This window comes from Primulina tabacum, chromosome 1 (assembly GCF_025594145.1).
Source record: "Primulina tabacum isolate GXHZ01 chromosome 1, ASM2559414v2, whole genome shotgun sequence".
In the NCBI taxonomy this organism is placed as follows: Eukaryota; Viridiplantae; Streptophyta; class Magnoliopsida; order Lamiales; family Gesneriaceae; genus Primulina; species Primulina tabacum.
Genome location: NC_134550.1, coordinates 48,117,279 through 48,142,331, shown reverse-complemented (window position 1 = coordinate 48,142,331; position 25,053 = coordinate 48,117,279). Strand labels below are relative to the sequence as shown.

General features: G+C 36.6%; 2 protein-coding genes across 5 annotated transcripts in view; one reads left to right on the top strand and one right to left on the bottom strand.

The window, feature by feature from the left end:
• The window catches only part of LOC142545471 (dehydrogenase FPY6), a 32,602-nt gene extending 11,546 nt beyond the window's left edge, over positions 1-21,056 (bottom strand). Inside the window, exons 1-3 of one of the 2 annotated variants that reach the window (XM_075652688.1) lie at positions 21,040-21,056; positions 20,688-20,922; positions 19,379-19,519 (exon numbers count right to left, since the gene is read on the bottom strand). In XM_075652688.1, the coding sequence (XP_075508803.1) occupies positions 19,379-19,519; positions 20,688-20,813 (267 nt within the window). In that variant the 5' untranslated portion in view covers positions 20,814-20,922; positions 21,040-21,056. The other variant, XM_075652678.1, reaches the window with a different exon arrangement.
• Positions 12,625-15,323, top strand: LOC142545457 (uncharacterized). Of its 3 annotated transcripts, XR_012820279.1 has the most exons (4): positions 12,625-14,018; positions 14,095-14,905; positions 15,022-15,140; positions 15,231-15,323. XR_012820279.1 is itself a non-coding variant. In XM_075652659.1 (2 exons), exons 1-2 carry the CDS (start codon positions 13,079-13,081, stop codon positions 14,208-14,210), a joined length of 1,056 nt encoding a protein of 351 aa, XP_075508774.1. In that variant the 5' UTR covers positions 12,625-13,078; the 3' UTR covers positions 14,211-15,167. The 3 variants fall into 3 exon arrangements, 1 of the variants encoding a protein (XP_075508774.1); XR_012820277.1 differs by lacking the exon at positions 15,231-15,323 and having other exon boundaries at positions 15,022-15,167; XM_075652659.1 differs by lacking the exon at positions 15,231-15,323 and having other exon boundaries at positions 14,095-15,167.
• Positions 21,057-25,053: the final 3,997 nt, after the last annotated feature.

The window sequence follows — 25,053 nt, the reverse complement described above, 5'->3', positions numbered from 1 at the left end:
TGGGTCACATTTACATAACTTGTTGCAACTGTCTTCTTTTGTCAAAACATCTGCACCTTCTTGTTTTACAAGTAAAATTTCTACCACATGAGCAAAACAATTGTTCATAATTTGATTTCTTTTATTGGCTCAACTCTCGAGTTTCTTTTTTATTATAATACTAGATACCCATTTACTAAAAGACTCATATTTACCCTCTTCAATGTTAAATGGTCAACAAAATCAAGAGCCCGCATGTCACTAACTTAGACCTTCTAAGTACAAGTGTGACTTTTGACCCTTAACTTCGCCCCTACGATAACTAGCAAAACACACTTAGAGGGTGATCTTGTGTGGTTAAGTTGATAAATAAGGACAAGTGACTTAAAGAATTTGTATAAAGAGAGAGTATTACACTTGGTTGAGTAAAGAATGAATTGTCCAATTGTTGAGTTGATGAGTTACAAATGAAGTCCTAACCTTATATTTACTAGTCTCGTGCAATATCTAAATCCTTCTAATCTCCACATGAACCTTGAATATTCAAATCTTGTCCACAATGTTCTAAGTCCCTTCCGCATGAACCTAGAACCTTCAATTTATTTCTCCTTCACATTTTTTTAGAACATTCATTTGCCTTCAAGGGAATGTTAGAGTATTAAAAAAAGTTCTGGATGACACCAGACCTCTGTGACAACTTCCTTTGCCAAAATCCTTACGTGTTGCGCGTCAAAACTGTCAGGTCGTGACACGCCGCTTGAAAATTCCACCGATTGTCTTTGCAAATTTAATTTCTACAAATTATTCTAATTAGTCGCATTACAAGTAGTTTGTGCGATGATTATCAATATTTGACAGTAATTGAATCCAGACCAAAATAAAACAATTATCACAAAAGATCAATCATGAAAGTATTATACATATCAATTCATCGATGAACATAGATGTAAGAAAAACTAATTCATGGTAAAATCAATAATTTTACGGTAATTTGACATACTATCAATAGTTATGGAGATACGGTAGTCTTGAAATGAATCATTGAGTAATTGAATACAAATTTGAAAATAGAGATTGAATGTAATGCCCGGTTACTTGTACAAATGATTAATGTATTTGTGTCGTTTGCTTTGCGCTTACCTGATTCATTATGATTTACATTAATGATGCCGCTAGTGCTCCTCGTATTATGCATGTGGACCTATGGACATCGATTGGGATATTGATTATTGAGATTGAATATGGTTTATATATTGTCCATGGTGTATTGAGAATGAATATGTGTCTAAATAGTGATAGTAAGATGTGTAGATAAAGTAGTGTGTCGGAAGTTGGTATTGAAATACAGGAAATGAGATGAAAAATATGGCAGTTCTTACGGGTTTTAGCATAATGATTTCGATATTGATCCAAATGGTGTGAGGCCACAACATTAGAAAGCTAAGATACAAGGCTACAACCTTTATGTTTTGAGATTTGTTCAAATCATTGTGGAAGACAAGCCAAAAGCGCCACGAAGTGTGTCGTGTGTATTGTCGTTCCTGCGCTGACACATTTTGGTAGAATGAGCATAACTCTTTACTCAGTTATTCAAATGACATGAGGCCAATTGGAAATGAAAGCCAAGACATAGAGCTTACAACTTTCATGCTGACCAATTTTCCAAATTATGAAAGGAAGATGTTCGTTTTTAGCAAATACTGACGAGACTGCGTGCAGGGAGCGCCCGAGCGGTCAAATTCAACCGCCCTAGCGCCCCTGTACCAAAATTTAGGTGTTTTAACATAATAGTCCGCGCTTGAGCAGTACCACTGGACAAAAGTGTGAGTTAAAAACATTATTTTTGTGATTTAAATGGATAAGGATCGAGGGTTTCAGTCATTTGCACCATTTCACCATAAAAAATCTGGGAGAAAACAAGGGTTTGCCAGGTTCTTTCCTCAAGTGATCCTCCATCTTTTCTTCTTCCTCAAATTGAAGCTAGAATTGAACTCTCCACCACAAAAGCATCCTAGGGTTAAAAATATTCACCTATTGAATGTTGGTTTTCATATGTAGAGGACCATATAGGATGACTTTCAACCATATGCTTAAGTATGAAGGTAGTGATTGAATTATTGATGTATTTTATAGCGTAGGACCAAGGAACTTTATTCTACCAGTGTTCTCACGCTTGGAAAGTAAGTTGGCATAGTTCTTGAAGTAATACATGAGTAATATTATGAGTTTCAAATGTTTCCTATCGATTATTGTTGTACTTTGTTACTACCATTGTTATGTATTATAGATGAAAGATCATGAATGTTCAAGAGATGTGCTATGTCATTAACATAAAAATGTTATGAAATGAATGCAACAGGTTATTATATGATATACGAGCTCGTTGACATTATGGGTGGTTTTAAGTCCACCAACTCTATTGGCCAATATATGTTCATGGATCATGGGGTTGTCACAGGGCACCCTGACGGTCATCACAGTAGTAGCTATATAATAAAGCAAGCACGGTAGTAAAGGTCAACAAATGGGGCTCCAGTACAAAAAAGAACTTGTTTACGTGTTATGAATGAATTCATGATATGATATTATTTAAGAATTCATTGTTGATCACGACTTTGATAAGTATGTTCCTTCTATGCATATTGATATGTATAAATGCCAACTTATTGAGTTTCATAAACACACGTAGCTCATGTATTACAGGATCAAGTAATGAAGGTGAGGATGCCGGTTCACCAATGGATGCTTGTGAAGTGTCTTACCCCGACAAGAACCTGGACATGCTATTGTCATGGCTTCCGCATATATGCATTATAGTTGATGTTACGTTAGGGTTTGAAATAAGTTATACGTTGTCTATGTCTATATGTATAACAATGAAGGTGTGTGTTCGTATATAGAATGAATTGAGAAAACCGTGGACGAAATATCTGTCTTGGGATCATGATGATATAAATGTGTGTATGTTTATATAAGTAAGTTGTGGAATATATGTTATACGAATTTAACTATTGCTTGGATTATTGGATCGTCCGAAATACAGGGACATCATGTCAAAAATTTTATAAACCATCAAATTAGTACCCATAGGTTGGATTGTTCCATGACATAAGTATATCTATCAAACTCTAGTTTAATTATGAGCGTAATTATCATTAGTCACGTCAAGCATAGAAGAAGGATGTCAGTTTATATGGTATCAGAGCCCACTTTTCTTCGACAGGGAAGACATTGCACTTGATCCATATATGGGAAACTCGGCAAATAAGTATCTTTGTACCCCATAGTTTGTGTTAAGTAAATTGCTTTTATGTGACCTACTTGTAGGCTAAGTGACAATGCCGCCCAAACGTAAAGTGCATGAGGGAGAGTCGTCTAAGGGCAAAAAGCACCGGCAACAAGGTAGTGTGCCACGACCCGTAGATGACTTTGCTCAACTACTCCAACAACAAGCAAAAGTCTATGGTGAGCAGATACAACAGCTATTGGAGATGCAACGGACTACTCAGCACAAGCCATAGTATCCAGACATGGGCCTGTTCAGACGGATGTATATGACCGATTTAGACGCTTGAATCCCCCGGAATTTATGGGGAGCACTGATCCAGCAGTAGCAGATGAATAGATTAAGTCCTTGGAATCCATCTTCTCCTACCTACACATGGAAGATGCCGACAAGGTAACTTGTGATATCTTTATGTTGACAACACTTGCGAGAATATGGTAGGAAAGTGTAAAAGTGGCATTACATGCGAGACCATTGACATGGGATACCTTTAAGTCCACGTTTTACAACAAATATTTTAGCAAAGATGTGCGCGCAAGGAAGGCCGGTGATTTCATGAATTTGAAGCAAGGGATAATGTCGATGATTGAGCATATACAACAGTTTGAAGCAGGAGTTCAATATGTACCACATGTTGCTCAAGATGACACAGTTAAGGGCGAACATTTCATGCGAGGACTTCGCTCTGAAATCAAAAGAGATGTAAGGATGTCAAAAGCTGCCAATTATGGGGAGATAGTGGATAAAGCACTTATGGCAGAGCAGGATGAACAGGAAATCGAAAAAGACGCAGCTGCCAAGGCAACAATATTTTCAAAAGAGCCAAAGAACAGGACGAGGCAAAAAGGTAGATAGTAAAGGTATTCGATAGAGGAGTCACGTGCCAAAGGTCCTACCCCGAGCAAGGATCAGAACAGACCACCTTGTCCTAAGTGTTGTAAACCTCATGTCGGTGATTGCATGCAAGGCACAAATGTTTGTTATCATTGCAAAAAGCCAGGGCATATTGCCAAAGACTGTCCAGTAGGTTCAAATAAAGTACAAGGACGCCTTTTCTCATTGACCAAAGAAGAAGTGGATGCGGATACATCAATAATCACCGGTATGTTCTTGATTTCTGGTATCACTGCTATTGTTTTACTAGATTCAGGAGCCACGCATTCTTTTATTTTGGAATTGTTCGTACGGAAATTGGGCATTACACCAAGCACAACAGAGACGAAGTTCGCCATAGCTTTACCTTCCGGGCAAGAATTACAGACAGATCAGATTGTTTGAGCATGTCCAATATACATCCAAGGCCATGAGATGTATGCGGATTTGATAGTTCTGAAAATGACAGATTTTGATGTAATATTGGGAATGGATTGGCTCTCTATGTATCAAACTACTATCGAGTGTGGTATGAAAATTTTCAAATTTGCACCAATAGGAGTTGAACCATTCACAGTAGCAAGTGCAGGTATATCTTTACCCCTTCCGATAATCTCTATTATGAAAACGTGTAAATTACTACACAAAGGGTGACAAAGATATTTAGCATTTGTTTTAATTACCGATCCTCCTGTTGTTGAGTTAAAAGATACAAATGTTATTTGTGAATTCCCAGAAGTAGTCCCCGAAAATATAACAGGCGTACCTCCAGATGGGGAAATAGAATTTGTGATTGATGTTGTGGCAGGAACCCATCCAATCTCTAAAGATCCTTACCGATTGGCTTCTACAGAGATGAAAGAATTGAAGGAACGGTTACAGGAATTACTTGATAAAGGGTTTATTCGACCGAGCTTCTCACCGTGGGAAGCACCAGTTTTGTTTGTGAAGAAAAAAGATGGCACCCTTCGTTTATGTATTGATTACAGGGAGTTAAACAAAGTGACAATCAAAAATAGATATCAACTTCCCAGAATTGACGATCTGTTTGATCAATTACAAGGGGCTGCTATCTTTTCGAAGATTGATTTACGATCGAGCTATCACCAATTAAAAGTAAAAACAGATGATATCTCAAAAACTGCCTTTCGAACCAGGTATGGGCATTGTGAATTCCTTGTAATGCCATTTGGACTAACGAATGCACCAGCTGCTTTTATGGATTTGATGAACAGAATTTTCAAACCATTTCTAGACAAGTTCGTGATTGTTTTTATAGACGATATCTTCATCTACTCACGAACTGTAGAAGAACATTGAGAGCATCTGAAATTGGTATTGCAAACTTTGAAAGACAAAAAATTGTATGCAAAATGGAAGAAATGCGAATTTCGGCTGGAGCAAGTAGCATTTTTGGGTCATATCATTTCTAAAGAAGGCGTTTCAGTTGATCCAAGTAAGATTGAAGCTGTTAATAACTGGCTACGACCAATTACTGTTGCCGAAGTACGTGTTTTTCTTGGTTAGCTGGTTATTAATGTCGTTTTATAGCAGGATTCTCGAAAATATCATTGCCCTTAACTACTTTGACAAAAAAAGACATGAAATTTGTATTGAGTGAATCATGTGATCGAAGCTTTCAGGAATTGAAAACTAAGTTAACGTCAGCACCGTTTCTTGCAATTCCAGAAGGACCGGGAGGATTTATAGTGTATAGTGATGCGTCAAAACATGGCTTCGGAGCAGTCTTAATGCAACACGGAAAAGTGATTGCTTATGCATCAAGACAATTAAAAGACATCAAGACAATTAAAAGAATATGAAAAGAACTATCTCACACATGATTTGGAACTGGCACCAGTTGTATTTGCGTTAAAAATATGGCGTCATTACTTGCATGGTGAGCGGTGTGAAATTTATACCGATCACAAGAGTTTGAAATATTTTTTCAAGCAAAAATAACTGAATATGCGGCAACGACGATGGTTGGAATTAGTGAAAGATTATGACTGTGTTATCAATTATCATCTAGGTAAAGCCAATGTTGTTTCAGATGCGTTAAGCCGAAAGTCCAGTTTTATTGCCACATTGAGAGTACAAGAACAAGTCTTACGGGATTTACAAAATTTGCAGATCAAAGTTATTCCAAAGGGAGCTGCAATTCAGCTATCATCCCTCATGGTTTGACCAACAATTGCAGACAGAATCAAGGTCGAACAAAGTGTAGATAGTGACTTACAACAACTGAGACAACGAGATGTGGAAAAAGGGATTTTGAACTTTGAATTGAATGGGAAAGGAATATGGATGTATCGAGGTCGACTATGTGTGCCAAAACAGGGAACTATTGGAACCGACATTCTTATTGATGCTCATGCTACACCCTACTCAATTCATCCAGGAGGAACAAAAATGTACAAGGACTTAAAACCATATTTTTGGTGGTCAGGTATGAAAAAGGATATTGCTCAATTTGTCGCACAATGCCTAACTTGTCAACAGGTCAAAACAGAACATCAAAGACCAGCAAGACTCTTGAAACCATTGTCTATTCCAGAATGAAAATGGGAACACATTACAATGGATTTCATTCTTGGTTTGCCAAGAACACAAATAGGATTTAATGACATATGGGTAATCGTTGATCGACTCAAGAAATCAGCTCACTTTCTTCCAGTTAAAACCACATACACGATGAGTCAATATGCTGAAGAATAAATCAAGGTGATACTGAGGCTCCATGGTATCCTAGTGTCCATTGTATCTGACAGAGATCCCACGTTCACATCTGTATTTTGGAAAAGTTTACATCATGCCATGGGAACTCGATTGTCATTTAGTACGGCGTACCATCCTCAAACTAATGGACAATCAGAACGAGTGAATCAGACATTAAAAGATATGTTGAAGGCATGTACGATTGACTTTCCAGGAAGTTGGGACAGTAAACTACCGTTGGCTGAGTTTACATATAACAACTGTTATCAGTCAACTATTGGAATGGCACTGTATACTGCATTATATGGTAGAAAATGTCGATCTCTAGTGCATTGGGACGAAGATGGAGAAAGAAAGTTTTTCGGCCTTGAATTGGTGCAACAGACAGCAGAATTGGTAACCAAGATTAGAAAAAGAATGCACACTGCCTAGAGTCCACAGAAAAGTTATGCTGATGTGCGACGTCGTCAATTGGAATTTCAGGTCGGTGATCATGTATTTTTAAAAGTATCACCGTTGAAGGGTATTTTGCGTTTTGGTAAGAAGGGAAAATTATGTCCAAGATATATTGGTCCATTTGAATCTTGGACAGAATTGGAGAAAAAGTGTACCGAGTTGCATTACCACCGAATCTTTCAAGTGTCCATAATGTCTTTCACATTTCAATGCTACGAAAGTATTTGACCAATCTGTCTCACGTTTTTCATTATGAACCATTGGAACTCGCATTCTCTTATGAAGAACGGACGGTCCAAATACTCGATAGGAAATCAAAGATATTGCGAGGCAAGGAAATACAATTGGTAAAAATATTATCGCGCAATCATGAAGTTGAAGAAGCAACTTGGGAACGAGAAGACGAAATTCAACATAAATATCCTGAAATATATGGTACGTCAAATTTAGAGGACAAAATTCATTGAAGAGAGGGAAAATTGTAATGACCGGTTACTTGTACAAATGATTAATGTGTTTGTGTCGTTTGCTATGCACTTACCTGATTCATTATGATTTACATGAATGATGCCGCTAATGCTCCTTGTATTATGCATATGGACCTATTGACATCGATTGGGATATTGATTATTGAGATTGAATATGGTTTCTATATTGTCCATGGTGTATTGAGAATGAATATGTATCTAAATAGTGATAGTAAGATGTGTAGATAAAGTAGTGTAATGAAAGTTGGTATTGACAAAAGCGAAGGCAACCTTGGTTTATTGTATCATCACCGGCAGGACAGTAGATGCGGGCCGAGTGATTATGACATCGATGTTGCAGGCTTTTCGGGGCACTTCCACTATTAGCATGCCCCACTCTTCTACCATTACGGATCTATGTCAGTTAGCAGGGGTTGTATGGGATGATAGTAAGCCAGTATTGCATACAAAAGGCGACATCTTACTGGTTGATAGACTCCCATGGGATCGGAGACAAAGACAGATTACTAGTGCTCCGGGAGAGGCTTCAGGGAGTGAAGTGCAGCCACCTCCGGTCCCACAGGCACGTGCAGGGATGGGACAGACCGCACACGAGCGTCTCGATGATATCGAGCGTATTACGAGACGACAGTGGCAGATGACATGAGAGCACATGGACTACGTGCACGATTTTAATCATGTGCTAGCACAGCAATTCTCTGTGGCCGTATTTCCACAGCCGCCGGCATTTTCCCATAGACTTATTGAGGATGATGAGGAGGACCCTCAGCTGTCAGGCGAGGACAGCGATTCCTGAAGCGCGCTGTATGAGATACGTGTTCCCATTTTTTTTTCTTGCTTTATTACTGTACATTGGGGACAATGCACGTACTTAAGTTTGGGGGGTCATTCACTCTGTTTTATCGTTCACTCAGTTTTACTTTTGAGTTTCAATTGTTACTACGTTTTTATTCTCTGAATTGCATGATTAGTTATTCCCTGCACAGTAGAGTTTAATTCCTTCTCGTTTAAAAAAAAGTAAAAAAAAAATCGTTTATTTATTTATTGCATGCTAGAATTGTTAGGAAGAGTCATGGATACGTCATTGTGTGGCCAATGATGAAAATGAAATCGTGGTGTTAATGCATATATGTATTCATGATAACTTGGGAGTCACAAATATCGTTGCACGGTCATGTTTGTTGATATTATCAATGCTTAGAGACAATTTACATGCTTGTGATGCTAAATAGACAATAGAGATTTGAATTTTAGTATTTTTCACATGACATTAATTGACACTTTTGCAAACACAGAAATGACATAGGCAATCTTTCTCAATGTCTTTGGGCCTGTTTTCATTGCTATTATCGTTCGTTAGCCCATTGAGCCTCGAGTAGATTGAGATGCTTGACTTTTCTCTGTGCACCTTTCATATATCATTTGATTGACGTTGCATGTGATTGGTTTGTATGAGTTGACCACTGGATTGACGGTAATCTAGAACTTGCTTGAACACTTTTTCGAGGCGAAATACGGATAATATGTGACATAGGAATGATTTAGGCAATCTTTGGAACCATTTAAGCCTTTGAGGCTACCGAATAAACATGAAACATCCTTAGTGTCCCATTTTGAGCCTATTTAAAAAATCAAATGGTGTGTGTCAATGACATACAATTAGCCCCCACTTGTATTTATTCTACATCCCACAACAACTACCTAATGAAGCTTATACACTTATTGTCCTACCTAATTTTGAGAGAAATAAGTTCATTGGTGTTGTAACGATTCAAGTACTCCTTGAAAAGAAAAGGAAAAAAAGTAAATGCGAAAAAAGGAGTTGAAAAAGTGACAAGAAGAAGAAAAATAATCAAAGCAATGAATCAAAAACCGGAGAAAAACAAAAATATGGGAAATGGAGGATATGAATGGGAAGAGAACAATGAAGTGATGGTGAATGAAATAAGAGTGAAGATGATGAAAATTCGATTATTTCTCTCAAATTTTGATTTTCATACCTTTTATTGTAGCCATGAGTCATAGCCTAACGTTACAAGCATACAAGACCTATTAACCTTGTCACATTTATCTAATATACTAGTGGACAAAAGCTGTTCAAGTCAAGCCTATGGATTACCTGTGAAACATGGTTAGCAAGTATGAACTTTAATCATTTGCATGTAAGCATCTCATTGTGTAACATCATCGTTTGATATACTTATGTTGGATACCTATTGAACCAAACAATTACCAATGAATTCCTTTGGGATCTGTGTAAGTGAATTTGTATATTTATGAAGTGTGATTTAAACTGAACTGAATATCCCTTGAGTTTATTATGCGAGTGGGTGTTGTAAATTTATTTGAGCATTTGATTGGGTAAATGAACATTGACATATCACACACGCACGTGACTCTCGAGTAATTACGAATCACATGAAAATAAATAAATCTGAGGCCACTGTCACTTTTTGCATATCCATGACTATAGTCGTTAGCGTTAATTTCTTGCTTGAGTCTGCATATTTATTTTTTCCTTTATTTTGCTCAGTACTAGCAAAAGTTCAAGTTTGGGGGATTTGATAAGTGCAAGAATTGCACTTAATTTATATGTTAATCCATTTGATCTATGTTGGTTTCGAACAGAATTACGCCTGTTTTTGTTGTTTTTATGTCGTGCAGGGGATAAACAACTAGTTGACGGTTTAGAGCAATCAGAGGTATTCTTGAGCGTGAAACTGCGATATACGAGAGCGCAGCGCCACAACAAGCGCTGCAGTGCTCATTTGTGCGTTGGACAAGCGCCTAGGCGCTGCCCAAGAAGTGCCGCGGCGCCTCATTGCAGAAGAACAAGCGTCACGGCGCCTACAGGAGCGAAGCACGGGCGCCATGCGCCACTTACTCAGCGCCGCGGCGCCAATGGCGGCGAAACAAGATTAAATGGGCTTCGACTCACGGCCTGACGCGGGGGGAATAAAAAAGAAAACAAGGGTTCAGATTGAGTGGAGCCGTTTTGGAGAGAAAAACAGATAGGAGAGGAGGCACGAACTTTAGACGAAGATCCAGAGTACGAAGAACGATGACGAATACGAAGAACGACGGATCTGGGGACGGAGACGACACTTCGGATTTGCCATATATTCTTTCGTTTTTATATTTTCGTGTATTTCGATGTCTAAATCTTTGAACATGCGTTGTTTTTATTTAGATTTCGTCATGAACTAATTTTCTAGTCTAGAGAATGACGTAGCTTTGTTGATACGATAATTTGACTCGGTTCTTTATATGATTGAATTCCTTCTCGTTTAATTGTGTTTCTTTGTATTGTTTTGACTGCAATTTACTGACCATAAATTGTGTGTTATCTGATTAATTCTACAACTCGGGAGAGAGACTAGAATTATAGATCATTAGAGACGCATCGTTGAATGTTTATATCGTTCGGAAGGCGTATAACTTTAGCGAGGGTTAGGCAAGAACATTGTTTGCATTTATCATGTAAATCTAGATTCTTATTATGAATGTTTGAATCGAGGTTTGAATGATACAGTTTATTCGTCACTTGGTAAAAGGGGAATAAAATAATTAAGTATTCATGGCCATTAAATAATTGGAATTCATGAATATAAATTTAACTGGGAATAATTGTCGTGGAAACTTAGTAAAATCATTTCTCTAGATATTTTCTCTCACTGTTATTTCTCAATTCGGTATTTAGTTTAATTATTTATTTGCAATCAAATTGTTTTTAGACAAATCAAACAACATTTGAGTTTTCTAGATAAAGTCGGGACTATTCTAATTACAAGCATTGATATACGTTTATATAAGCACTCCTCGTGGGATCGACACTTGTACTCAAAAATACATTTTACTATAACTTGACGTTGTGCGCTTGCGAGCAATCAAGAAAACACGCAACAACCATATAGGGTGACTTTCAACCATATGCTTAAGTATGAAGATGGTGATTGAATTATTGATGTATTTTACAGTGTAGGACCAAGGAACTTTATTCCACCAGTGTTCTTACGCTTGAAAAGTAAGTTGGCATGTTCTTGAAGTAATACATGAGTAATATTATGAGTTTGAAATGTTTCATATCGATTATTGTTATATATACTTTGTTACTACGTTTATTGATGAAAACATAGCACATATACCATTGTTATGTATTATAGATGAAAGATCATGAATGTTCAAGAGATGTGCTATGTCATTAACATAAAAATGTTATGAAATGAATGCAACAGGTTATTATATGATATACGAGCTCGTTGACATTATGGGTGGTTTTAAGTCCACCAACTCTATTGGCCAATATATGGATCGTGGGGTTGTCACAGGGCACCCTGACGGTCATCACAGTAGTAGCTATATAATAAAGCAAGCACGGTAGTAAAGGTCAACAAATGGGGCTCCAGTACAAAAAAGAACTTGTTACGTGTTATAATGAATTTATGATATGAAATTATTTAAGAATTCATTGTTGATCACGACTTTGATAAGTATGTTCCTTCTACGCATATTAATATGTATAAGTGCCAACTTATTGAGTTTTATAAACACGCGTAGCTCATGTATTACAGGATCAAGTAATGAAGGTGAATAGGATGCCGGTTCACCAATGGATGCTTGTAAAGTGTCTTACCCCGACAAGAACCTGGACATGCTATTGTCATGGCTTCAGCATATATGTATTATAGTTGATGTTACGTTAGGGTTTGAAATAAGTTATAAGATGTCTATGTCTATATGTATAACAATGAAGGTGTGTGTTCGTATATAGAATGTATTGAGAAAATCGTGGACGAAATATCTGTCTTGGGATCATGTCATAGTTGTGAAAAGCGCTCGCCTCGCTTCGCGCGAGCCGACCTGGCTGCGCTTCGGATTGTCCCGAAGCGCAGCAGGTGGATCAAGCGCACGCTTCAGTGTGCTTGGCCTGAGAAATTCTGAGCGATCCTATTGCGCTTCAGCCCAATTTTGTTTTTTAAATTTTTTCCAAGTCAAAGTTTAGCCCAAGTCCAGCTCCAAAGGTAAGCCCAGCCCATTTATATGAAAATCCCTATCGTTACGTTGTCTGCCTTTGCTGAAGTCCACTGTTGCATTTGTGCGTGAGTCTTCTCTGCCTCTACCTTGTCGCCGCCGCTCCGCCGCCACCCCTTCTCATTTGCTAACCAGTTGGTAAACCACTAAACCCTAATTTTAGGAATTTTTGTTTAAAATTACAAATTGTATTTTTTATTTTTAATAATATAATAGGTGGTTTGTTTTTATATTTCAGTATTTAAACATGTCAAACACAACAATTCCATCAAATCGAAAGGACATTGCTTGGAATTATGCAACACTTCCGGATCCTAAAAATCCAAATATTGTATGTTGTTCTTTTTGTGGTAAAATAACAAATGGTGAGATTTATCGGCACAAGCTACATTTAATTGGGGTCAATAGAAATGTGAAAGCTTGTCCGAAGTGTCCGGAGCATGTTAAAGAAGAAATTAAAGGGTTCATGCAAAAAAAGAGTGTTTTGAAGAATCAAATGGATGATATTCCACATTTAGATGATATTGTTGATTTGGAAGAAGATGAGGATGAGGATGATATTCAAACTAAAATGAAAGGGAAACGACCAATGTACTCCGGCCCCAAGGTGCAGGGTAAAAGGTGTAAACAAGCAGGGCCTATTGATCTTTATTTTGCGAAAGATGTTGAAGAAATTGTCAAACAGAGACGTGCTAAAAATAAAGGTCAATATGATGTAAATAAAAAGAAATTAAGAGAAAACGCGGTTCAGAAATTTGCTACGTGGATGTATGATGCCGGAATTTCTTTTAATGCTGTTAAATATGATTCTTTGCAACCTTTTATTGATGCTATTGGGACTTTTGGAGTGGGAATGAAACCTCCATCATATCAAGAAGTAAGAGTTAAGTATTTGAAGAAGGAGTTGGCAAATACGAAACTGCTTCTCAAATCACACGAAGAAGATCATGCTAGGTATGGTTGTACAATCATGGCAGATGGGTGGACGGATAAAAAAAGTATAACTCTTATAAATTTTTTGGTAAATGGTCTTAAAGGAAGCATATTTGTTGAATCGGTGGATGCTTCAAGTTATTCTCACACTGCTGATAAGATGTATGAGTTACTTTCTAAATTTGTGAATCGAATTGGAGAACAGAATGTGGTTCAGGTTGTAACATATAATGCAAGCTGCAATGTTAGAGCAGGTAATATTTTAAATTGCAAATTGAATTAAAAATCTGATTTTTCAATTTTTAAAGTAAATTTACTTCGTATTTTCAGGTCGTCTTTTGGAAAACAATTTTCCACACTTGTATTGGACTTCATGCGCAGCTCATTACTTAGATTTGATGCTTGAGGAAATATTCAAAATTCCTAACCTAAAAAAATTAGCATGAACGGGCATTGATGGTGAATGGTTATATTTACAATAGACCACAATTGTTGAGCATGATGAGGGAGTTTACTGGACAGAGAGACAGGGTAAGAACTGCAAAGACTCGTTTCGCAACTGGTTTTTTGACTTTAAAGCGGTTTCAAGTTCAACAAGCAAATCTGAGAAATATGTTTACATCTGAAAAGTGGACAAAAAGTCGATATTCTAGAGAGACGGCTGGAAAACGTGTTGCAGAAGTGATATTGATGCCTTTTTTTTGGAAAACTACAGTTTTTGCATTAAAAGTTGGCGGCCCATTGCTAAAAGTATTGCGGCTAGTAGACGGTGAAAAAAGGTCCCCAATGGATTACATCTATGAGGCAATGGACAGAGCCAAAGAAACTATCGCTGCATCATTTAATAATAATGAAGAGAAATATCTTGGTATTTTCGAAATCATCGACAAAAGATGGAACGTTCAACTCCATCATCCTTTGCATGCGGCTGGATATTTCTTAAATCCTAAGTTTTTTTACTCAAATCCTGACATAGAAAATGATGAAGAAGTGTTGGAGGGTCTGTACAAATGCATAGCTAGATTGGTGCGAGGTGATGATTTACAAGATAAGATTACAACTCAATTGGATCAATACAAAAAAGCAGAAGGACTTTTTGGTTTACCCATGGCTATTAGACAAAGAGCTTCAAAATCACCAGGTAAATAATATTTAGTGCAATACTAATTTATTTCCCAAACATTACTTATAGTATAGATACAAACTTTGAATGATAAGAAATTTAATCTTATATTTTTTTGTGTTTCAACTTTCAAGCTGATTGGTGGTCTTCTTATGGTGCATCAACACCTGAATTAAAAACATTTGCAATGAAGATTTTGTACCTCACATGCTCTTCTTCAGGTTGTGAACGTAATTGGAGTGTATTTGAACATGTAAGTTAGAAGTTTTTTTACATATTAAATTTTGGAGTATGAACCTAACTTCTTACTTTCTATTTTTTTGGCAGATACATTCTCAAAAAGAAATAGGTTGTCTCAACAACGATTGAATGATTTGGTATATATCAAATACAACAGAGCGTTGAGGCGAAGATATGCTATGCGAGATAAGATTGATCCTATTTCTTCAGAAATAGATGATAGTAACCAATGGTTGTTGGGAAAGTTGAATGATAGTGATAATGAGAATGATGATAACGATTTGGTCTTTGAAGATGATGATTTACGTTGGAGTGATGTAGCACAAGCGGTTGGGGTTGGTGAAAGTGCATATGACTTTCGATCTCGAAATGCATCTACTTCAAAAGGAGCGTCGTCATCTACTTCAGCAAAAAGAAAGCAATCTTCAGCTCGAACTAGTCTTGTGGATGAAGTGGATGAAGAAGAGATCAACATTGATGTTGAAACTGAAGAAGAAGAAGATACGGATGGATACAAATTAAGTGATAAGGCTGATGACATAGATTTGTAAGATAAAGATGACGATTATAATGACATTTGATATTTCATTTATCACATTTTGAAAAACTTTTTATTTTATTGACAATATTTTGTTTATTGTGGCGTGACGTAGATTTGGAAGATGAAGATGACGAATATAATGACATTTGATATTTCATCTATCACATTTTCAAAGACTCTTTATTTTATTTTGATTTTTTGATAATATTTTGTTTATTGCGCTTTTTTCCGTAAAGCGTGTGCTTTGCTTTGCGCTTGAAGCCCCAAGACACTTGAGCGCTTTTTTGCGCCTCGCGCTTTTGACAACTATGGATCATGTTGATATACATGTGTTTATGTTTATATAAGTAAGTTGTGGAATACATGTTATATTAATTTAACTATTGTTTGGATTATTGGATCGTCCGAAATATAGGGACATCATGTCAAAATTTTTATAAACCATCAAATTAGTGCCCATAGGTTGGATTATTCCATGATATAGGTATATATATCAAACTCTATTTTAATTATGAGTGTAATTATCATTAGTCACGTCAAGCATAGAAGAAGGGTGTTACATTGAAACTATCAGAAGTTCAATAAACATCAGATTTGATTAGTTAATAACTGGAACAAAATCAGAACACAAACCATTTTCAATTATATAACTATATTTTATATGGTTATACCTCATTTGCTTCATTGGCTAGCTTTTAATATTCGAGGCATACAAAATACATTGGACCTTACATTTTGTAACAAATACAATGCACTAAATAGGTGTATAGTATGCACTGGACACACATTCAATGATAAGTGCAAAACACTAAATCAATCAAGCCATACAATATCCGTGGCATATATAATGCATTAGTCTATACATTTTAGTGACAAGTGCAATATAATACTTGAATCAATCCATACAATACTCTAGGCATATAATATACATCCAACCACACATTTAGAGTTAGTGTGATGCACTTAATGAATCAATCCGCACGATATTCGGGCCATATAGAATATTTTAGGCAATACATTTAGTAATCAAGTATACTGCACTAAATGCATCACAATCCATACAATATTCGAGGCATAAACAATGGATTAGACAATACATTTTAGTGATAAGTGTGATACACTTAATGCATCAATCCATACAATATTCAGGGTTTATAGTATGCATTGGACCATGGATAAGTGCAATGCACTAAATTCATCAATCCGTACAATATTATGGGCATATACAATGCATTAGACGGTACATAATACACTCTGAATGCATCAATTCATTTGTGTTTCTTTGTTTCAAATTACAAGGTTCGCTGAAATGGTAAAGCTTTAGATTGCTTTATCTCTCATTTGAATCGTTCAGAGGTCAGCTCCTGATGTTCATGAGTTTAGTTTGATGATCTTGTGCAATCTTCAATCTCTGACAAACGAGATACCCTTCTTATATACTTGTTACACGAGTTTGGGTCTTTCTGCTCACTACTTTGACGTTGTCCTAAATCAGGAAAGTTTGGTGTTTGTATTCTCATGGAGTTTGAAAGGTGTCAATGTCAAGTCAACTGTCTGAGGGCACCCTTTGCCCTTGAGCAGTTTGACGTGTACCTATCGTACAAGTGTACCTCGTGTAAGGCCAAAATGCAATAACGTAATCCAACTACATGCAAATCTAAGAAAAATGGAAAATACCTAATTAAATTATTTTAATTGCATTCATTAAATGTGGTAGCCATGTTTACATGTTTAAAATAGGGTTTCCGTTAGAATGCATAAAACTATGTTTCAAGGGTTATTCGAGACACGATCGAGGAACGGAGACTAGGGACTGTTTATCATATGGTATATTTAATTTGAAAATTTCGAAAATGGTGTTTTTGAGATACTTTTACAGGTCGAGTCGTAATTTTAACCGGTAATCGAATTTTGGCGAAAATAAGGACTTTTTGGAGACTCGCTAATATTTTCGAAAACTTTCCTAAACGAAATATCTTTCCTACACTCTAATGGACCTAATGGGCCTATTATAATAAGGTTAGTGGGCCTAACTACCTAACTTAATACTTATATTGAAAAACTTGATTCCCAAGCCCTAAACCTACACAAAACTCAAGCACATCACTTATAGAATCCTAGGGTTTCTCTCCCTAGCCACACACGCACACACCACACGTCCCTAAGGCATTGTTCACGTCGGTTTTAAAGAGGAAAATCGCAGCAAGGTCTCCCCCGTCTATCCGGCAACGTTTCTTGGCGTCAAGACTCAGATATTCGTGCGTGAAACAGGCAAAGAAATGCCTTATTCCTTTTTTTCTCATCGTTCATACCATATTATGGGTGAATATACATGTTTGCATGAAAAATCTGATAACCCCTCTTATATTTTCGTTTTTGTGGCATATACATGGAAAACTTGCATTCTTTTGACATGAAACTCATTGTATTGATGATGCACAAGGGGCTGCCAGGTTAGGGTTGACATGGGCTTGATTTAGGGGCTGTTAAGGGGTCCTAGAAGGGTTAAGGGGTGGCTGGAGAAAGGACAAGGGCTGTAGGCGTGAGGCTCCGCCGCGCGATCGTGAGGGGCACGGGTTTGAGGGCTGCGCGTGCATGGCCTGTAGGGCTTGGTCTAGAGTGGAAATAAGAGTGGTTTTTGAGAGGATTTATGACGTTTATACTATTTTTGAAAAATACTAGTTTTAGTTTGGTTTGACGTTTACGATTTTATGAATTTTACTGCAGTTACTAAGTTTTGAGTAAAATATATGGTGAGTTATTTTAATGGTGCAAAAATTATATATATGTGTGTGTGTGTGTGGTTCGGCCGAGAGCTTTTGAAAAAAAAATTCTAGTATATTTTAAAGAAAAACGAGTTAGAGACGTTTCACCTCATGCATCTCACGCATTCATACATTTTACGATTTACAGTTATATTAGTATTGCATGTCTTGTTAACGTTGTTGTATGTACGGATCGGCAACTTCGGTGGGTTGGGCTTGCAGGTGGAGTCATGAGATCATCAAGAGGGCAGCGATGATCTAGGCCAGGAGAAGGAAAATTGAGGATAGAGTCTTACATGTTTTTGCACGTATGTCAGTCGTTCATGATATATAAATAATTTGGGAATGTAATGAGCTAGTTAATGTTCGACTGCTACGTACTTGTCATGTTTGAATGCTTGTATCACGCTACTCATATTAGTTTGTTAAAATAAAATGTATATCGCGTAAATTAGTATGTGCTCATAGGTAAGTACTTACTACTTAAACCGCTGTTTCTTAATACGATAATAACCTTTGTATATGCATTCATCATCTGGGAGGAACAACGAGCACTACGGCTGGAGTTTTAGGAACTTGAGAATATCAAGAGCATGCGGGGGTAGAGAGTTAAGGTGAACGCTACTGCTACTTCCGTCATGTTGGGCCATAGGAAAGGACAAAAACGATTTCTAGATCACTAAGAAGAGAAAACTTCGAATTAGATTTTAAATCAAGTGGTTGTTCATGAACAATTTCATGAATTCCTAAATAAAAATCCAGGGTGGTGCCTAACACAATAAGTGAATTTACATGAGACCATGCAACCATCCCTAGGCCGCTTCATCTTAGCTATGACCTACAAATCATGACATGTATAATCCTCCCAGTACAAAACTATATAAAGAGAGTGGAAGAAATATGCCACATCAGATGCCAATCTAATAATGAGCAAGAGAGAGATACCTGAGTTTGCCCAGCAAGGACCACAGCCACACCAATGATTGAGGCATCGTCAATTATCTCACTAAGCCCTGTATCTCCCCATTTACATTCCACATTTGGGAAAAACTTTTTAGCAATTTCAACAGCACCTCGGGCTGACTCCTGCATACACACATGTTCCCTATTGAATTTATTTGCTCTTAATGACCACAATAACTAACATTTATATTTTTCTCGCCAAGTTTAAAATTAGTCTTTCATCCTTGAAAGTGAAAATTGTCCCCATAAACATCTGAAAATATTCGCTATTGCTCTTAACAGTCATCACTTCCAGTTTTTGACATGCAAGTTGATAAATACACTATTTGCCAAACTATTTTTAAAGTTTTCAAAATCATGGCCTTCCTGTTTTAATTAAAAGGCCAGTTGTACAGGCACTCACAGTTGTAATTAGATTTTCTATAGCTCTAAAATTATAAAATTCACTGCCTTTTGGAACTTAATTTGGTCCCCAAAATGCTAAATCACTGGTAAAGCAAGTTATCTCAATGAACCCGATGTATAAGTTATCGATGTGATAAGATAAACGAACAAACTGACTGAGGATCACACGTGCATTTTTATGTTCAACCATATGGGGATAAAAAGCCATTGAAGATCGTGTAATCGGCTTTTCAAATCAAGGAAAGAGATGGAAAGATAATACTAGAATGTTCAAAATGGATCGACCTAATTCAAGTTTAGCCATTTTTGTACGAGGAAGACATTTTTCACCAATAAAATCGCAAGTTTTTCCTCAAACTTCTGAGTAATTTTTCTGGATTTAGAAATGAATCGAACTAATCAAGATTATCTATTCATATGCCGTTCAGAATCCAGATATATCATCTTTGTTATTCGCAGAAGTGGCACCAAACAACTAAAAAAATCCTAGGCAAATTCGATTAGCAACTATCGTACAACAGTTGGGTTTTGTCTTTAAAGTCAATTCAGGATCTAGCTTATGTTACCGTGGTATTTGTGTACCGATTAAAGACATTCTTGTTTGTAGAGGGGTCCTTTCATTATTGTTGTGTTATGATTAATGTTTACTTCCAAGAATGAAATCACCAAATATTGTAAAACACATGGATTTTCAACAAATCAATTGTCAAAGAAAATAAAAACTGTATCCCACAACTTCATTTGTCAGACATGTCGATCCTAGTAAATCCAGTAAAAAGAGAACGAACTTACGAACTGAATTTCCAGAGACCCAGATAAGAAACTCTAAGAGAACAGATCAACATTGAAAATAAAACAGAAAAGAGGATAAAACAGAGTTGCCTGCCTCGCTGCGACTCCAAATGGCTCGGAGTACGACGAGGTTGGAGATTTCCGCTAATCTGGGAATGTAAGTATTTCTCACAAAGATGCCAGCCCCAACGATCGCAACGTGCTGTGGCTGCTGCGCCATTTGTCGGTTCCGTATATCGAATGGAAGCGGGATGCGTCGCGAGTCTCGGCTGAAATCTTTCTTCTTCTTGATCGCAGCCACCTAATTTGCTCTGATATATGCGTTCACTCTGAAATATATAGTGCCAATGATGATCACGTTTGATTTAAAAACACAATTAACTATTAAGAATCAAGATTCGTGTATATTTTACATTTATATCGATTAAATTATAAGTAAGCCTCACGTGTAGCCTAAACCCAAGTTAGCCCGACGTGCGGAAATGAAATTTGACCATGCGTCGAAACTGAAAGGTCTAGCTCAGCACGTGCTTTTCTGTTTTTGTTGCAGGACGAATATAGGCTTACGGCGTCTTTCTAGCTCTTGCTTATGCATTCGAAACCTTCCCTTCAGTCTAATTGGTTTAATCCTCATTTCTGGCGGTCGTTGTGTAATCGTAAGCCGTCATTCCAGACAACAAGTGCTAGCTCCCCCGAGTGTGAGTAGTAAAGTTGGGAACTCTTTTAAAAACTATTCCATGTTATTAAAGTTTTATTTTATATAATTGAGTTCTTGAATGACGTCTACTATCGGGGTTGTCGGAATTGAATACCCCTTTTAGGGCTATCGACGATATACCGCTCCGTGGTCTACTCCAACCTATTTCTTATTGTTGTGGAGAAAAAAAAAACTATTTTGACATATATAATCAAATTAATATTTAGGAGTTATCAACTACAATTTAGTTTCGATTATATAAAAATTAGAACAAAATCAGATTTTATCAGTCACATAAGATTTTAAATTGTACAAAAACATGAATTATTTATAATCTAAACAAATCATTAATTTTGGTTTAGTCTGATTTTGATTATTAGTTTTAAGTTTTGAATTTATAGTGAATTAGTAGATAAAAAATTATAATTTTGAAAAAATTAGCAATTGACAATTGATATAATTTGAATGAAGATATTATTTGATCGTGGATTAAAATGATCATAAGTAAAATAAGATAAATTATAATATTTTACAGGTTACATAATTTTATAGTTTATTCAAAACCTAAACTTTTAGAATAGTCTTATGTTATTTTAGCTAAGATATGCAATAAATAAATTCTTAATGTAAGTGGATTGTAATACAAACTAAAAATTAAATAAAATATTATATATATATGAAAAATCAGACTAAATTAGTAAATTTTATCTGAAATTTTTTTTTACATTATTGTAATCGGTGATTCATCCAAAACTTACATGAAACCAATTTTTCGATTTAATTGATTTTAAACCAATCCAAATCATGATCGAATAAAAATACTTGGTTTCTGAACATCCACTCACATTAACATCCAATGAACCCCAATCCCACAAATCGTAACTAATTTTTTTAAAAAAAATTGGCTTGAAGTTCATAGTGCTTTCCTAGATTCAGGTATTGCATCTAACATATCTAAATCTCCAGAAAATTCAAGAAGAAGAAAGCCTAGTTTCACCTCGTAAGCTTCTATCTGAAACTGAATTCTGCACAAACTGAATTTCTGGTAAATTTTATTATTTGGATGATATCTCTCAACTGGATTATTTAAATGACAATCCGTCAATGTTTCTGATTAGAAAACTCAATTTTGAACAAGTCGTATTTGACGTCAGTTGGGCAAATTCGGGTGTTATCAAGGTCTAACTGATCGCTGAATTACCGAACTGATTGCACGAAAACATCAATCAGTTGGATATGACATTTTGGTCATATCTCGCAGCTCCATTATTGAAATGAAGCAATTCAGTATGCGTAGGAAAGATAAGACAATGATCTACAAATCATCTTCAGAAGTCAAAGTCTGAATCGAAGCTTAAGATGCTGATAAATGACGATGAAGCTACTGGTTCTGCACAAACTGAAATCAGCTAGGCTGATTTCAGTTTATCAACTGAACTGAACTGAACCAGTTGCTACTAACCAGCTGAAACTAAACCGGACCAGCTGAAGACCAGTTGAACTGAACCAGCTGAAACTGAACCAGACAAGCTGAAGACCAGTTGAACCAGACCAACTGAAACTGAACCAGACCAGCTCAAGACCAGTTGAACTGAACAACCAGTTGAGTTGACTAGAGTTTACCAGTCGGGAAAAAGTCTAGCAAGACGAATTTGACATTTGCAATCTCAGAAACAGTACAGAAACTTTCCAAACGATCATATTCTTGTGTCTAACGTATATATCATTGTTGGGGCCTATAAATTGAACATCTAGAAGTTCAAACAAGAGCTTTTGAAGGGGATTCAAAGCATTGGTAGCATGAAGAAATCTGCTAGTTAAGAGCACAAGCCCTCGTGTGAGGATACTTTTGGGATGTACACTGTAAAAGAAAAATTCATCACACATAATCACTCACACATATACAAGAGAGTTGAACTTCAAAGATTAGTTGAGTGAGTCTTGCACAAAGACAATAAACTTGTGTATGTAGTCTTTGCATATGAGACATTAAACAATATGCTGATTGTGAGGTGTTGCCTACAATCTTGAGTGCTAGGAGTTCAGTTAGGCAGTAGCGTAAGTCCTAGCTGAATGGGTTTGTACAAGTGTTTGTATCGATCAAAGTCTTTTAGTTGATATCATATCTTTGTGATAGAAGGGATGACGTAGGAGTGATTGAAATCTCCGAACATCCATAAAATCTTGTGTGTTCTTATTTCAGTTTTTGTTCTATCTATCAGTCAGTTTATTTCCGCACTTTATTTTTAACTGATTGATATCGACTGACAAGATTTCGAGTTTCAGTTTGTCACTAAACTGAATCAACATTCGAAAACATTGTGAAAATCCTAAGTGTTTATTCAACCCCCCATTCTAAACACTCTTTCACCAGTTAATCGATCCTATCAAGTGGTATCAGAGCGGTTGAATCTTGTCCCAGAATATTCTTATCCACAAAACTGATCATTATGTCTTCATTCAATAAAATACCAATATTTTCCAAAGAAGATTTCGATGACTGGAAAATCAGAATGCAGGCTCATTTAGCTGCACAAGATGACGACATGTGGTATGTCATTACTGAAGGTCCCATGAAAATCTTAAAAGCAAATACAGCCGTTACAATAACTGATGGGGCACCTCATTGCGTTAAGAAGTCCATAGAGGAATGGACAACTGAAGATAAGAGGAAAGCCAACCTTGACAATGTGGCTAAGGACATCTTATATAAAACGTTGGATAAAGTCACTTTCGGCAAAATCAAAATGTGCAAAACTGCTAAAGAGATATAGGAGAAACTGATTCATCTTTGTGGAGGAAACGAACAAACCAATGAGAACAAGCTATCAGTTGCTGTTCATAAATTTTATAATATCAAGAAGAAGGTTGGAGAATCGATGCATGAACATTATGAGAGAGTCAGTGGTATTATAAACGAGCTGAATGCATTTGAAAAGGTGTATTCTAACAAATAAATAGCACTGAAGGTGGTCAGAGGTCTTCCCAAATAGTGGGACGTCAAGACCATGGCTATGCGTGATTCAAAGGACCTTAACAAGATTGAAATTCATGATTTGTTTGCTAATCTAAAGGCATATGAGTTTGAACTACAAACCAGATAAGGGGAGCCTTCTACATCAAATGTCACAACTGCTTTAATTGCTGTCAAGCTGGAACCAACTAGTTCAGTTGACAAATCTACTGATCAGTTGAGCGATGATGTAATATCATTGTTTGTCAAGAAGTTTGGGAGGTTTATCAGGAGAAATCAAGGAAACTTCCGGAAACATTACAAGAAAAATAACTCCAAAGAAGAACCTTATGCTTGCTACAATTGTGGCAAGACTGGCCATTTCATTACTGACTGTCCCAAGCCAAAGAAGGATAGTCGAGGATCCACTGAAAAATAAAAAAAGCCTTATGAGCACAGAAGAAGAACCAAGGATGACAAGAAATCTTTCAGAAAGAAACATGAGGTGCTTCTAGCTGAGGAAAGTAAATCAAAGTGGGCAAAAACTGACCGTGCGGAGTCAGAATTTGAAAGCCCAATCAGTTCAAGTGATGATGAAGAAGAAGTCATGTGCTTAATGGCAGATGATGCTGAACTAAATTCAACAAGTATTTGACTTCATGTCTACTGATTTCACTCGTGAGAAACTCATTACCACATTGCATGACATGGTAAATGAGTATCACAAACTTGCTCGATATTTGAGAAAGTTAGAGCTGAGCAAAATGATCCCAATGATGATAAAACTGAAACTGATAAGTCAGTTGAAAT